General features: G+C 42.2%; 1 protein-coding gene across 6 annotated transcripts in view; it reads left to right on the top strand.

The window, feature by feature from the left end:
- Window positions 1-12,532, top strand: part of SH2D4A (SH2 domain containing 4A) — a 44,745-nt gene that overhangs the window by 29,249 nt on the left and 2,964 nt on the right. For 5 of the 6 annotated variants that reach the window (XM_039331436.1, XM_039331435.1, XM_039331440.1 and 2 more), the window contains 3 exons: window positions 529-745; window positions 9,582-9,712; window positions 11,542-11,762. In XM_039331436.1, the coding sequence (XP_039187370.1) occupies window positions 529-745; window positions 9,582-9,712; window positions 11,542-11,762 (569 nt within the window). The remainder of the gene's footprint in view (window positions 1-528; window positions 746-9,581; window positions 9,713-11,541; window positions 11,763-12,532) is intronic. The other variant, XM_039331437.1, reaches the window with a different exon arrangement.

The raw sequence follows: 12,532 nt of genomic DNA, 5'->3' as shown, positions 1-12,532 counted from the left end.
GCTATGTTGACTAAATCAAATACCAGTGCTGAAGCACTGATCAGACTGAAGGCATCTGCACCCCTCAAAGTGTCTACTCCACATTCTATTTCCCAATCCCTTAAAAGCATTGTGAAGCTGATATGTGGCTCTCATCACTCATTGCGATGACAGAAAGATGAGGGGAGGTGGGGGTTTCCACCAATGGAGGATGGACTATCCAAAAGCTTTGCTGAGTTGCACAGCTTCAGAAAAGAAAAGAAGGAAAGGGGAAAGAGAAAGTAGGGGTCAAAGCAGTTCTTTTGTACAACAGACTGGCCATATTTGGGATCTGAGCTAGTGTCATGAGAACCGGCAAGTTCAAAGCTGATTCTGAACTGCTGTCCCAGAAATTCCTTTATTACGGAAGTACATTCATGTACCAGAATAATTTTACATGTTTATTCTCTCTAGCTTTCTCCATCTCATGGGCATGATTTCCTAATTCCTATTGGTGGTTCTGGACTTTGAAAAAAATGAGTGGGTAACAATGTTCCTTCTCAATTTCAGTACGGAGGTCCAAAGCAGCAGATGAAAGGCGACGCTCCCTTGCCAAACACGCACGAGATGACTACAAGAGGCTGTCATTAAAGGGCATCCACAAGGACAAAGCAGCTGATGTTTCCCAGACCTTTAAGAGACAGGAGCAAAGAAAGCCACTCCCTCCACCTCTGCCACCAAAGCCTAAAAATGTTACAGCTAAAATAGCTAATGAGAAACCAGAGAGGTTAGTAACTTAGAGGAATGTCACTGTACTGTTGAGGAAGACATATACAGCCCAAGATGGTGCTACTGAATGTCATCTTTCTTCCTTTTCTAATTGCTCTTTGAAATTGGACTGGGAACAATAAACCTTAATAGCCATATTAAACACAGATTTAAATGATTTCATTGGACAGTTTCATTGTATGGTATAAAAATCAAAAGACTTTGGGTCAGACCTGGGCATTTTACAGCTTGTGGGCCATATCTGGCATTTTGGCTGTTCTTGTCTGGCCCGTGTTGGTGGCCGGGCATCATTGTTGGGTTGAAACATCAATGGGGCGGGGGGGGGGCAGAAGCAGTGTGGCAGCCCTCCACAATAGTCCCAGTTTTTCATGTAGCACCACGGAAAAATTAAAAAAATTCCCCCTTGCATTAGGTTAATCCAAGGCATTGAAAAATTAATTACTGCTCTCCTATATATGCTGGTAGATGGGACTACTTAATCTTACTTTCTTTTATCAAAATACAGTACTGTTAGCTTATACAGTCCCTTTAAAAAAAGAATGTATTTAATTTGAGGGTTCATATATATTTTGATAAGATGAAAACAATAAGACAAGTACATGCCTTATTGTTTTCACCTTGTCATATTTTAACATAATTTCACTTTCCTCACTCACACCCATACTAAGTGTGTTAGGGTTGTCTGCAAGGAGTATAAATCCTGCCATTCCCCACATACAATAAGAGCTGAAGAAGCTTCTTGGGTGAGAAGCAAAACATCTTCAAAGAAAAAACAAGGAAGTCCAGTTGCCTCCTGAAAAAGCATCTTTGGGACTATTGTGGAATAGAAAAACATCTGGTTCATTGATATTGCAATACCATGATGCATGAATTGAAGAGAAAAAAACTAGAAAAAATAACAAAATACTGTGATCTACAAATAGAAGCTGAGTGATTGTGGAGGAAGAAATCAATGGTACCAATAGTAATAGAAGTCCTTGGAGCAATACCCAAAGGGTTGCCTAGATACATGGAAATTTTGAATTTATTAGATCTGAATAATCTGAGTTTGCAAAACCCCACCTTACTCAGAACTGCCTACATGCTCAGACATTACGGTACCTTAATAGCTCTTAAGACCTTGGTTAGGACTTGAATTGTTAAGTTTTTACCAGTTCCAGACTGTGAATCGAATTGAAGATTAAATCCTAAATAACAACAACAATAACAGTAATAATAATAATACCTCAGTGAGGCACTACCTTGACCTGGATATGGGGCTTGTGCTCTCTGAGGAAGATGACAGCTATGCCAGAGGTTCAATGATACTGGACAGGTCTCATCAGAGGAATCAGACAGTGTCTCTCCTATAAAAAAAATGGTGAGATGTAATGTACAGAAATCTGTACTGGCTTGGTTGTCCAGGTTAACAGGGACTGCGCTAGATATTAGAGTTCCTATACCTCTGGTGAAAAATGGGATACAGGACTCAGAACTCAGGAATCAGAGCCAGCAGCTGCAGATACACAGTGATTGAAAACAAAGAAATAATGAACTGTTATCACAGATCAAATCCAACAAGAAGAAGATATTTTAAATAAATGAACAAGTTTTGGAAAGAACATCCAAAATCAGAAATAACAGAATAGAGGCTAATAGATCAATGTTGATTTACAATACGAAATATTCACAGAAGCAGAATTGGAAGAACTTTAAAGGTCTAACCCAGGGCAGAGAAATCAAAGCCTTTCCAGAAGTAAGTCAGACCACAGAGGCAAATAAGGGAGAGTTGGTATTTGAGGACTCCAGCAGAGGTATAGAATTGTTTTCATTTGGAAACCAGATGCCCTACTTCAGAAATAACAAAGACCTCTAAGGAAAGAAGTAGAAGAATTGAAACAAAAAATAACTGAGGATCTAGAACAGCACAAAAATGTCAGAATAAGGTTATCTGCATTAAAGCTTATTCCAAAGAAATAGCTAGCACAAGCATTAAAAGATGCCAACAGTGCAAATGAAATATAAGCACCAGCTCCCTGCAAGTAACCAACCAACTAATGTACAGCACAACCAGGGTTTTTTTTCTCATAGAACACCCAGAACGGAGTTCCGGCACCTTTTTTGGATGAAACCTTGTAGGGTAGGCAAGGGGGGTTATATGACATGTGTGAGTTCCAGCACCTTTTTTTATAGAAAAAAAGTACTGAGCACAACTGAATACTTAGAATGCAAAATCAACAAAGCCAGAGTGTATCACCAAAATGGAAGATCAGACTGAAAAATAAGACCAGCAGAGCAGGGATTTAGGGGTCTAGCTATTTTATTCTGGATATGGTTCTCATTAAACTGTTAAGATACATTATAATTTCTGATGCCACCACATACCTTTTATTGATTCGTTACCTTCGTTACCTTATTTACCTTCATAAGTAAAACATTCTGATATTTTTTCTTTGCCTTACTTTTCCCCTTTCCACGTATGTTGGATTGCAAATGGGTATCTTTATCTATATCTTGGTTATATTACTTTCTCCTGCTGATAATGTTTGACTACAGTTTCTTTTGTGTCATTACTTATAGATCTGATGCCCTCTTTTCACATCTGTTAAGAACTACTATTTTCTTTTAGAACTTTATTTCTCCTGCAAAAACTAAAGAAGGCATGATAGATGAACAAGGGAAGGAACTGTTCTCTAAAAATGACGCTAAAGCAAAATGGGGTTTCATGATTACTATGGAGGCTTTACTGCAAGCAAGGCATTTGGCCTATTATCACAGGTTGTACGTAAAAGCAAACTTCTCCTTCACATTTTCTCTTTCCCTTTGTTTGGTAATGTAGTTTGGACATGCAAAAAATGTCAACGAAATGCTCACAGCAGTAATACAGAGAAGCACCTTCTGCTTAGGAAGAGATGCCTCCACAAAAATGAAGTGGTGATTTCAGGATTTACTGATTAAAAAGGATGGTTTATGGGGAAAAGGAACCATGTTATGTGTTGTATACTTCATTCGTGTGCGAATGATGAAGACACATGGCGATGCTGAACAAACACTTTATTCTCCTTCTACAACAACCAAGCAAAAGCAAAAGGCATGCAGGCCTTTTTATATGGCCAGAAGCCCGGACAGTGTCAACCAATAGGAACAGAGCATTTTCACGCCTTGCGCATGCGCACAAGGCTGGCGCCACTCTGTCTGGTCCTGGGCAGCTTTTGGAATGCCCGGGACCAATGCAACGTCCTGAGCCTGCTCTTGTAGGCTCAGGACACAACACCCCTCCCCCCTAGATGGGACATACTTCGCGTACACACATGTACGTCGTGCATTGGGAAGAGTGGCATACAGTTGCATTATTCAAATGCAAAGAGTGTGGAATACTCGAGTCTGCCCTCAGGCAAACCTCCTTAATACAAATAAATGTATCTGAAATCAAAAATAATACAAAATAATCTACCCACGAGTTACTCCCCTTATTCAGGGGCCTCATGAGCAGGTCCCTCATGATTTGACAGCAACCTCACAAAGTCTCTCAGATGTTTGGGTGGGCACTTGGCCTGCTGTGACCTTCTAAAGCCCAGAGAGATTGCCTGGCCCACCTGCTCTCCTACCAGACTAGGCAGGCCAGGAGGTTGTTGCCCTAAATCCCCAGGTGACCCTGGTGAGGGTGCCTGGCCTACCTGCTCGCCTGGAGGCCAGGACTTTGCTGCCCCAAATACCCAGTTGACCTGCCCAGCTGCTGGCTGGCTGGACCCTCTAAGTCCAAGCCAGCATACCTTGGAGGGGTGGAAGTCCCCGAGTCCACAATGGACCCCTCTTGGGAACACTGTCCCTCGAGCCCAAGGCCAGCAGATGGAGAGGGCTGGGTAGCGGAAATGCCCCAGTACTCTGTGGCCCCCAAGCACATGCCAGAGGTGCCAGAGTCAAGAGTCGCCTCTGTAGCAACCCCCTTTGCTGGTGACTTCCTTTTGGGAGCAATTGCTGAATTAGGCAAGTGCCCCTGATGGAATTCCTTTTTTCTTGCTGCTTGTGATTTATGTGGATACCCCCGGTCAGTCTCCCTGTCTGGAGTAATTATGGATGTGTGGGATGACCCCCTATCCAGTGAATTCCTGTTTGGAGCACTTGCAAACCTTGGGATGAATCCCAAACAGTAGCAGCTAGTGAGGGCCGGTTAGGCCTGAGAAACTGTGACCCAGAATGCATATTATGGTCCTCCTCCCCCCCCCCCACACAGAGCAGAGCCAGGAGCGGAAGTGTGAGAGTCCAGTCTCCAACGCAGTTGGTCTATGTGTCTGCGAAGAACGCGGCCGTCACCCAAGGCAACTTCATATGACAACTGCCCAGAGATCTTGCAGACCACAGCTGTGACCCAGAGATGTCCAGGCCCATAGTTTCTTGCCCAAACCGGATCACCCACCTGGAGTCTCCTAGGTGCCCGCAATTGTGACACCTGTGAAGCCACCCGGTCAGGGTGCAGCCTGTCCAGTTTAGTGATGAGGCGATGACCCCAGTGGAGTTCAGCAGGTTCTTCCCTATGACTCTGCATGGTGTGGTGCAGAGTGCAAGAAGGAAATCTGCTAAACTGTGATGCCGGTTACCGTAAGTCAGTTTCTTGAGGGCATCTTTGGTGGTGCACACCATTCTCTTTGCCAGTCCGTTGGAGGATGGATGGAAGGGAGCCGATGTTGCATGCCGGATCAGGTTGGCCTGAAGAAAAGCCTGGAACTCAGAAGAGGTAAATTGAGGGCTATTATCTGAAACCAGAACATCTGGAAGACCGTGTGATGCAAAAATTCCTCTCAACACCTGGATGGTCCTGGCAGTAGTAGTGGAGGAAACAGGAACAACCTCTAGCCACTTGGAATGGCTATCAACAACAACCAGGAAGAATTGCCCCTGAAAGGGTCCAGCATAATCTATATGCACCCTAGACCATGGGATTTGAGTTTCCTCCCACCTATCTACTGGGGCCTGAGGCATTTCAGTCTGAGACTATTGACACACTTGGCACCCGTGCACCTGGGCCTCGATGGCTTTATCGAGCCCAGGCCACCAAAGATGGCTGTGCGCGTTTTCATCCTGACTATACCAGGATGTCCCTCATGCAGAGAGATCAAGATTCTAGACCTCAGTGAGGCTGGGATCACTACCCTGCTACCCCATAACAGGCAACTCTTGAAAGTGGAAAACTCATGCTTCTTGTTCCAGAAGCTTTGGAACTCAGTATCTGGCCACTTGTCAGGCCATCCTGACAACACCCATGTCAGCACGCTTGTAAGCGTGTGATCAGTGGCAGTTTCTGTAGCCACATCCCTAGCATTGAGGGGAGACTCAGGCAACTCCTGAATGGAAAGAATATTAATGGCTGGAGTAGGATCTGGCTCTAATTGGTTCAGGGGTAATCTGCTCAGGCCATCTGCATGACCCATTTCTTTTCCTGGTTTGTGAACTAAAGTATAGTCATATGCTGACAGGAAAATGGACCATCTCAGCATATGAGGAGAAATGATATGTGGTGGTCTGTTTGTTAGTGGTAAACAAACCCAGCAGAGACTTATGGTCAGTATAGACCATGAAATGGCAGCCATATAAGAAATCATGAAATTTCTTAATGCCAGCCACTATGGCCAAGGCTTCTCTGTCAATTTGAGCGTAATTTCACTCTGCAGAGGACAGAGTCCTTGAGTAATAGGCCACAGGGACCTGTGTCCCATCAGCCTTCAGATGGCTAAGTACAGCTCCCACCCCATTAGGAGATGCATCACATGCGATGCAAACAGGCAGTTGCTCATTGAAATGTGCTAAAACAGCATTAGAAGTGAGCAAGGCCTTAACCTCATTGAAGCTCTTGTCATGGACTTTAGTCCACTGCCAAGGAGCCTGCTTGTCTAAGAGCCTATGTAATGGCTCTGCCACTGCAGCTTTATGTGGGAGAAATGCATGGTAAAAATTTAATAGCCCCAAGAGGGCTTGCAGCTCACTCTTAGACTTAGAGCTTGGGGCCTGCTGGATAGCTTGCAATTTAGTTTCAGCAGGGTGAATGCCTTGAGCATCAATTCCGAATCCTAAGAAGTCAGTAGAAGTGACTCCTATCTTACATTTATCCTTCTTTAGTTTAAGGCCTGCTTTTCGAAAACAAAGCAAGACAGCCCTTAATCTTTCTGCTAAGTTTTGAGATGATTCCCCAGCAAGGAGGACGTCATCGAAGTAGGGACAGACCAGGAATACCTCGAAGTGTGCTCTCCATGACACTTTGGAATATGCCAGGGGCTACATTTACCCCAAATTGCAGTCTCTTGACCTTGAAGGCCCCCCCCTGTGAGTTACAATAGTCTGGGCCTCTGCAGCTGCCTCATCAACAGGTAGCTGTTGATAGGCCTGTGCCAGGTCAAACTTCGCAAAAATGCACCCCCCCCTTGAGGGAGGCCAGAATGTGACTTACCACAGGCACTGAATAAGCGTGCTGTTGCAGTGCCTTATTTAGTGTGCACTTATAGTCTGCACATATCCGTATGTCCCCATTAACCTTTAGAGGCGTTACTATGGGGGTTTCTCATGGACTAGAATCCACAGGTTCTAGAATTCCCTGCTGGAGCAATTTGTCCAGCTCAGCATCAATCTTACCTTTGAGGGCAAAAGGTACACTCCTAGGCTTAACCCTGATGGGCGTGATGGCTGGGTCTAACCATAGCGAAATGGGAGGCACCTTGTAGGATCCTAGCTCTGAATTAAACACATCTGCAAACTCCTTGCAAACCTCTGCAAGGCCCAGCGTTTGCAAGCTGTGCAGCCCAGTTACCTGGATTCCCAGAGCCTTGAACCAATTGAGTCCAATAAGACTCGTACATTCACCCCCAACAACCACCACATCTAGGGAACCTTCAAAATCCTTATACTGTACCCTAAGGGTGGCCTCCCCCTTAACACACACCATAGAATTTTGAAAATCAGTGAGTATTAGATTCGATGACCTGAGTTTAACTCGAAGGCCACTACTGCTGCAAATCCTTTTAAAGGTATTAATTGAAATAATGGAAAGAGCGGACCCTGTATCCAACTCCATCAGTAAGGGAACCCCTTGCAACCTTACATTAATGGAAAGTTTCTTCTTAAGGGGCTTGTGTGTCCCTGTTCTTAGAATGCTCCTGCGCGATGTGCAGAAACCCACCCTGTTTTGGCTGGGGACCCTGGTATCTTTCTGAAGCAATTCTTCCCGAGGTTGAACCTTCTGGCAACCCAAACAGATGGATGCAATGTGGCCCTGCCTGCCATACGCCCTGCAAATGGTGGAGTGAAACCTGAAGTCAGCTCGCTTGTGGCGTCCTCTGCACCCAAAGCACTGAAGAGATGCTGGGGCCTTGACCGGACGTTCCTTCTGCCTCCTCTCAGCTGGCTGGTGAAGTCTGTCGACCTCCTCTGCAGGATCCACTTCTGATCCCTCTCGAGCGTCCTCTTGATGGATGGTAGCTGTGTGTCTGGAGGATTCCTGGCGAGGCGCAAGGCCTTCACAGCCCCGCCTGCTGCTTCCTCAGCTGCCACGTCTCGTAATGCATCTTGGAAGGAGACATCTTCTTTTGCAAAAATCTTTTGTTGTAAGTCTCTGCTCCTTAAGCCACAGACAAAACGATCTCGCAGCCTCTCTTCCAGGTCCTTGAACTCACAAGGTTTGGCTGCTTGCCTTAAGGCCGCAATAAAGTCCTCAGCAGATTCACCCAGCCTCTGGTCTCTCTGCCCGAACACATGCCTCCAAGCAATGATGGATAACTTCGGCTGGAAATGTTCCTTCAACATTTTCTTCAAGTCAGCATATGTTACTGACTCCAGAGGTGCAGGAGCTACTAGATTTTCTGCGATGTCAAAAGCTTCTTGTCCACAGGCACACAAAAGAGTTGCTGCCTTCAGGCCGTCTTCTCTAATCTGATTTACTGTGAAGTAGTTCTCCACCCATGCTACGTAGGAATTCTCTCTGGGTGGGAGACATCGAAATCAGTCAAGCGGCCAATCTTTGACATCGTAAACTTTATGACCTTCACCACTTGCTTCCTCTGCAAGCTGCTGTTTGGGGAAAGGATCCTTTTAGCCGAGCTCAACCTCCAGTGACACTGTACTGGCAGGCTGGGACGCTGATTCAGATGCCGTCTTCCCCTCTTCAGGACTTCCTGGGTAAGTCCTTAAATCTTTTGTTTCAGCTTGCAAAGGATCCCACCTTCGTCGCCAGTGTTGTATACTTCGTTCGCGTGCGAATGATGAAGACACATGGCGATGCTGAACAAACACTTTATTCTCCTTCTACAACAACCAAGCAAAAGCAAAAGGCACGGAGGCCTTTTTATATGGCCAGAAGCCCGGACAGTGTCAACCAATAGAAACAGAGCATTTTCGCACCTTGCGCATGCGCACAAGGCTGGCGCCGCTCTGTCTGGTCCTGGGCAGCTTTTGGAATGCCCGGGACCAATGCAACGTCCCGAGCCTGCTCTTGCAGGCTCAGGACACAACATTATGTAATTTGGAAGGGCAGAAATGGTAATAATCATGTTTGCAACTGCTGCAGAAAAAAATCAGAACTCGCTTCTTTATATATTTGCTTCTTTTTCTTTTCTCATTCTTTGACTTTTACTGTTTTCACTTTTCAATCTTATCATATATTTTTTTGGTTTTCTAATTTTCTTTTTATATTTATATAATTTTTAATCCTGTACATTATTTTTCAATAAATATACTTAAGTCTAAAGATTTGTGTGTTTTTATGCACATTTCCTAATTTGTAAGTGGGTTTTTCTCTTGCATTAGAACTGAACTTATATCCAGCTAAATATTTAAACCACCTATTTATATTTTTATTTTTGCTATGGCAGAAAACAGTGCTTACAAAGATCTATTTCCAGTTCTACTCAGGAGAGGATAGTTCGATGGTTTAAAGAAGAGCAGATCAATCTCCGAGCTGGCTTTGAGAAATCAATGGATCAGATAGCACCTTGGTTCCATGGTACTGTACAGCCATTGACTTATCTCAATCAAAAGGTATAGAATTCAGCCTGAGAGCAGTGTAAGATGGAACATTCACATGTCTACTGACATACTCCTTCTTTCTTAATTGAGCACTATCTCCCCCCAACATGAAGACTTACTGTATATTACATAGATATATGATGTACTGTTCAGTTTTCCTTCTCCTTGTCACAGATACAGAGCTACATAATGGTTTAAAACTTGTACTCAGTTATTTGGTAATGCAGTTTATTTTATTCTAAATATTGCAAGCATAAAAGAATTCCATTAGATGCAAGAATATCATGCCTCATTTCTTCCTGCCTAGAAAGGGATTTACACTGCAGATATGAGAATTCAAGGAACTACTAGACTAATAAGAAATGCCACATTTATGTAAGGGAAAAAGAGTTTCAACAAAATAAAGAACATTTCTATCAAATTTCTTCTATTTAGTATGCTAAACCAGGATGTTTCAGTGCCAATCAGAAAGATTAGATTTCTAGAACAAATATTTACCTGATATTCAGTTCTTAAAATAGAAAGAAAAGTCCTGTAAAATTAGAATAAAATTCCAGTTATTTTTTAATAAGGAAAAGAAAAATACAATAGAAATAGTTTAACAAGTTTTTAACTATATCTTCACGAATAAATAACCTTGTTAAAGTTACAGGTTACAAATACAGGTTTACAATTACAATATCAGTTACAATTATAATATTAAAAATACTGTAATAAAATATTTCTCCTGGCTGAATCTCACTTGGCCATTTTACTTATAAGTTATGGGTTTATGACTATAGTAAAACATTCTCTCTCATACAAAATATACCATATGTATTAGTATCTATAAAGGGTTTTCAGCACTTGAAAGATGATGTATAAATCCAAGTAATCCTTAATTTAGGATTAATCATTTTACGACCATTCAAAGTTACAATGGTCATGGAACAGATGCTTTATGGCTGGTTGTGGAATTTTGTAGTCAAATGACCACAATTTGCACTAATTTTGCTGATTTCAAATGAGTGAGTTTGCCTAATGACTATCATGTTCATTTAATATGAAAAATTAAGACTGGAAAATTACTTTCAGTCATGTGAGTGCCTTGAGTTACAATCATAGCAATTTATGACCAAACTTCCAGTCGCAATTACAGTTACAGTTGTAGGTCAAGAACTACCTATATTGATGATAATTTTACAATAAATAATCTAAGAATTCCTAGATCAGGATCAACCATGAGCCTTGGAAAAGGAGAAACTATATAAGAAAATCAGACCTACATCTTCAGTACAGTGAGGTTGAGAGGAACATGTTTTCTGTCTAGTGCTGCTATAATGAAAGGTTCTTATAATGATTATTTACATGGATTTTAATTCCCCCTCCCACCTGTTTTTAACTATAGCTGTTAACTTAAAAAGAAATGTAAAGATTGGAACCTATACTGCCTGCTTCTCAGGTCCATGCAGTGATGAGTCCTCACAAGCACAAACACCTGCTATGTGGATGGGGCTTTTGAATATCAGCTGACAAGTCCCGCCCTTTCTGAAAAGTGCTATGGGTGCTCCTGCATTCAAGAGAAGTGGTGGTGGTTGTTTTTAAAGTCAGGAAACTGTAGGGCTCTGCAGAAAACATTAAAAAAAAAACCCAAACTGCCTTATATCATTAAGACTATGTAGTATTAACTGGGAAAGTGTTTAAGTGAATGAAAACTCTGGACAAACAATCATATATAAAAGCAAAGACAGAAAGTTTTTTAGAACATGTTTCTCATGTAACACATGAGGTACTTCCTTACTTATATTGCTTTTGTTTTGAGAACAGGTATTTTAACCACCAAAAAAGCAGAAGAGCTTTTAGAAGGTTTGGCACCTGGAAGCTTTCTCATCCGAGTCAGTGAAAAAATCAAAGGCTATGTTCTCTCCTATTTATCAGCAGAGGGCTGCAAACATTTTCTGATAGATGCTTCTGGAGATTCATATAGTTTCCTTGGTGTTGACCAACTTCAACATTCAACATTAGCTGACCTAGTTGAATATCATAAGGTGGGTCTCTCTTATTTTTCAGCCCATTCTATACCAAAATTAGAGGTTTCTGATGCATGAAATATTCTTTCTGTAGAATGTATACAGTACAAAGGCAGAGTACCCCCATGGAATTCTATAACTGCTTTAAAGGACAGTTTTGAAATTATTCTCACTGCTCTTTCAATGTCTCTTTCAATCACACAGTTACAGGCCAACTCCAAGTTAGAAGGCAAAATGCTTATTTAGTCTTTCCTCTGATCACTTATTTGTTCATACAATGCCCTTGCATAATACTGTACAATATCAGATGAGATGAGAGCATTCTAGGAAAACTAAAAATGGCAGCATATCAGCAACTGTCAATAAATCCATAGCCAAATGATTGAGCTTATGAGAAAATGCCAGTTTCCCTTAACTGCAATAAGCTCCATGAATTCCTGGTGCAGTGATCAGCATTACCTACAGGGTCAGTTTTGAAATATTGTTTTGAAAAGTATCTAAGGTCATTTTTAAACTGAGGAAAAGTGAACTATGGAAAATATATATCAGTGGAATAGCTTGCCTCTCAGAGTCGAGAGTGCTCCATCACTGAAGTCTTTCAAAAAAATATAGGACAACCATTTATCCAAAATGGTTTAAGGAATCCTGCCTTCAACAGGGGATTGAGCTAGAAGACCACCAAGGTCCATTCCAGCCCTAAGATTCTATGACTTTGTATTGGTTAGTGTTTGTGATGTTTTGATAAAATTAGGAATTACTCTTCACTAAAATTATTTTACAATTTACTC

Source organism: Crotalus tigris, unplaced genomic scaffold (assembly GCF_016545835.1).
Source record: "Crotalus tigris isolate CLP2741 ecotype Arizona unplaced genomic scaffold, ASM1654583v1 scf7180000024437.13266115, whole genome shotgun sequence".
In the NCBI taxonomy this organism is placed as follows: Eukaryota; Metazoa; Chordata; class Lepidosauria; order Squamata; family Viperidae; genus Crotalus; species Crotalus tigris.
The sequence above is the reverse complement of the archived record's forward strand: the minus strand, read 5'-3'. Positions and strand labels throughout refer to the sequence as shown.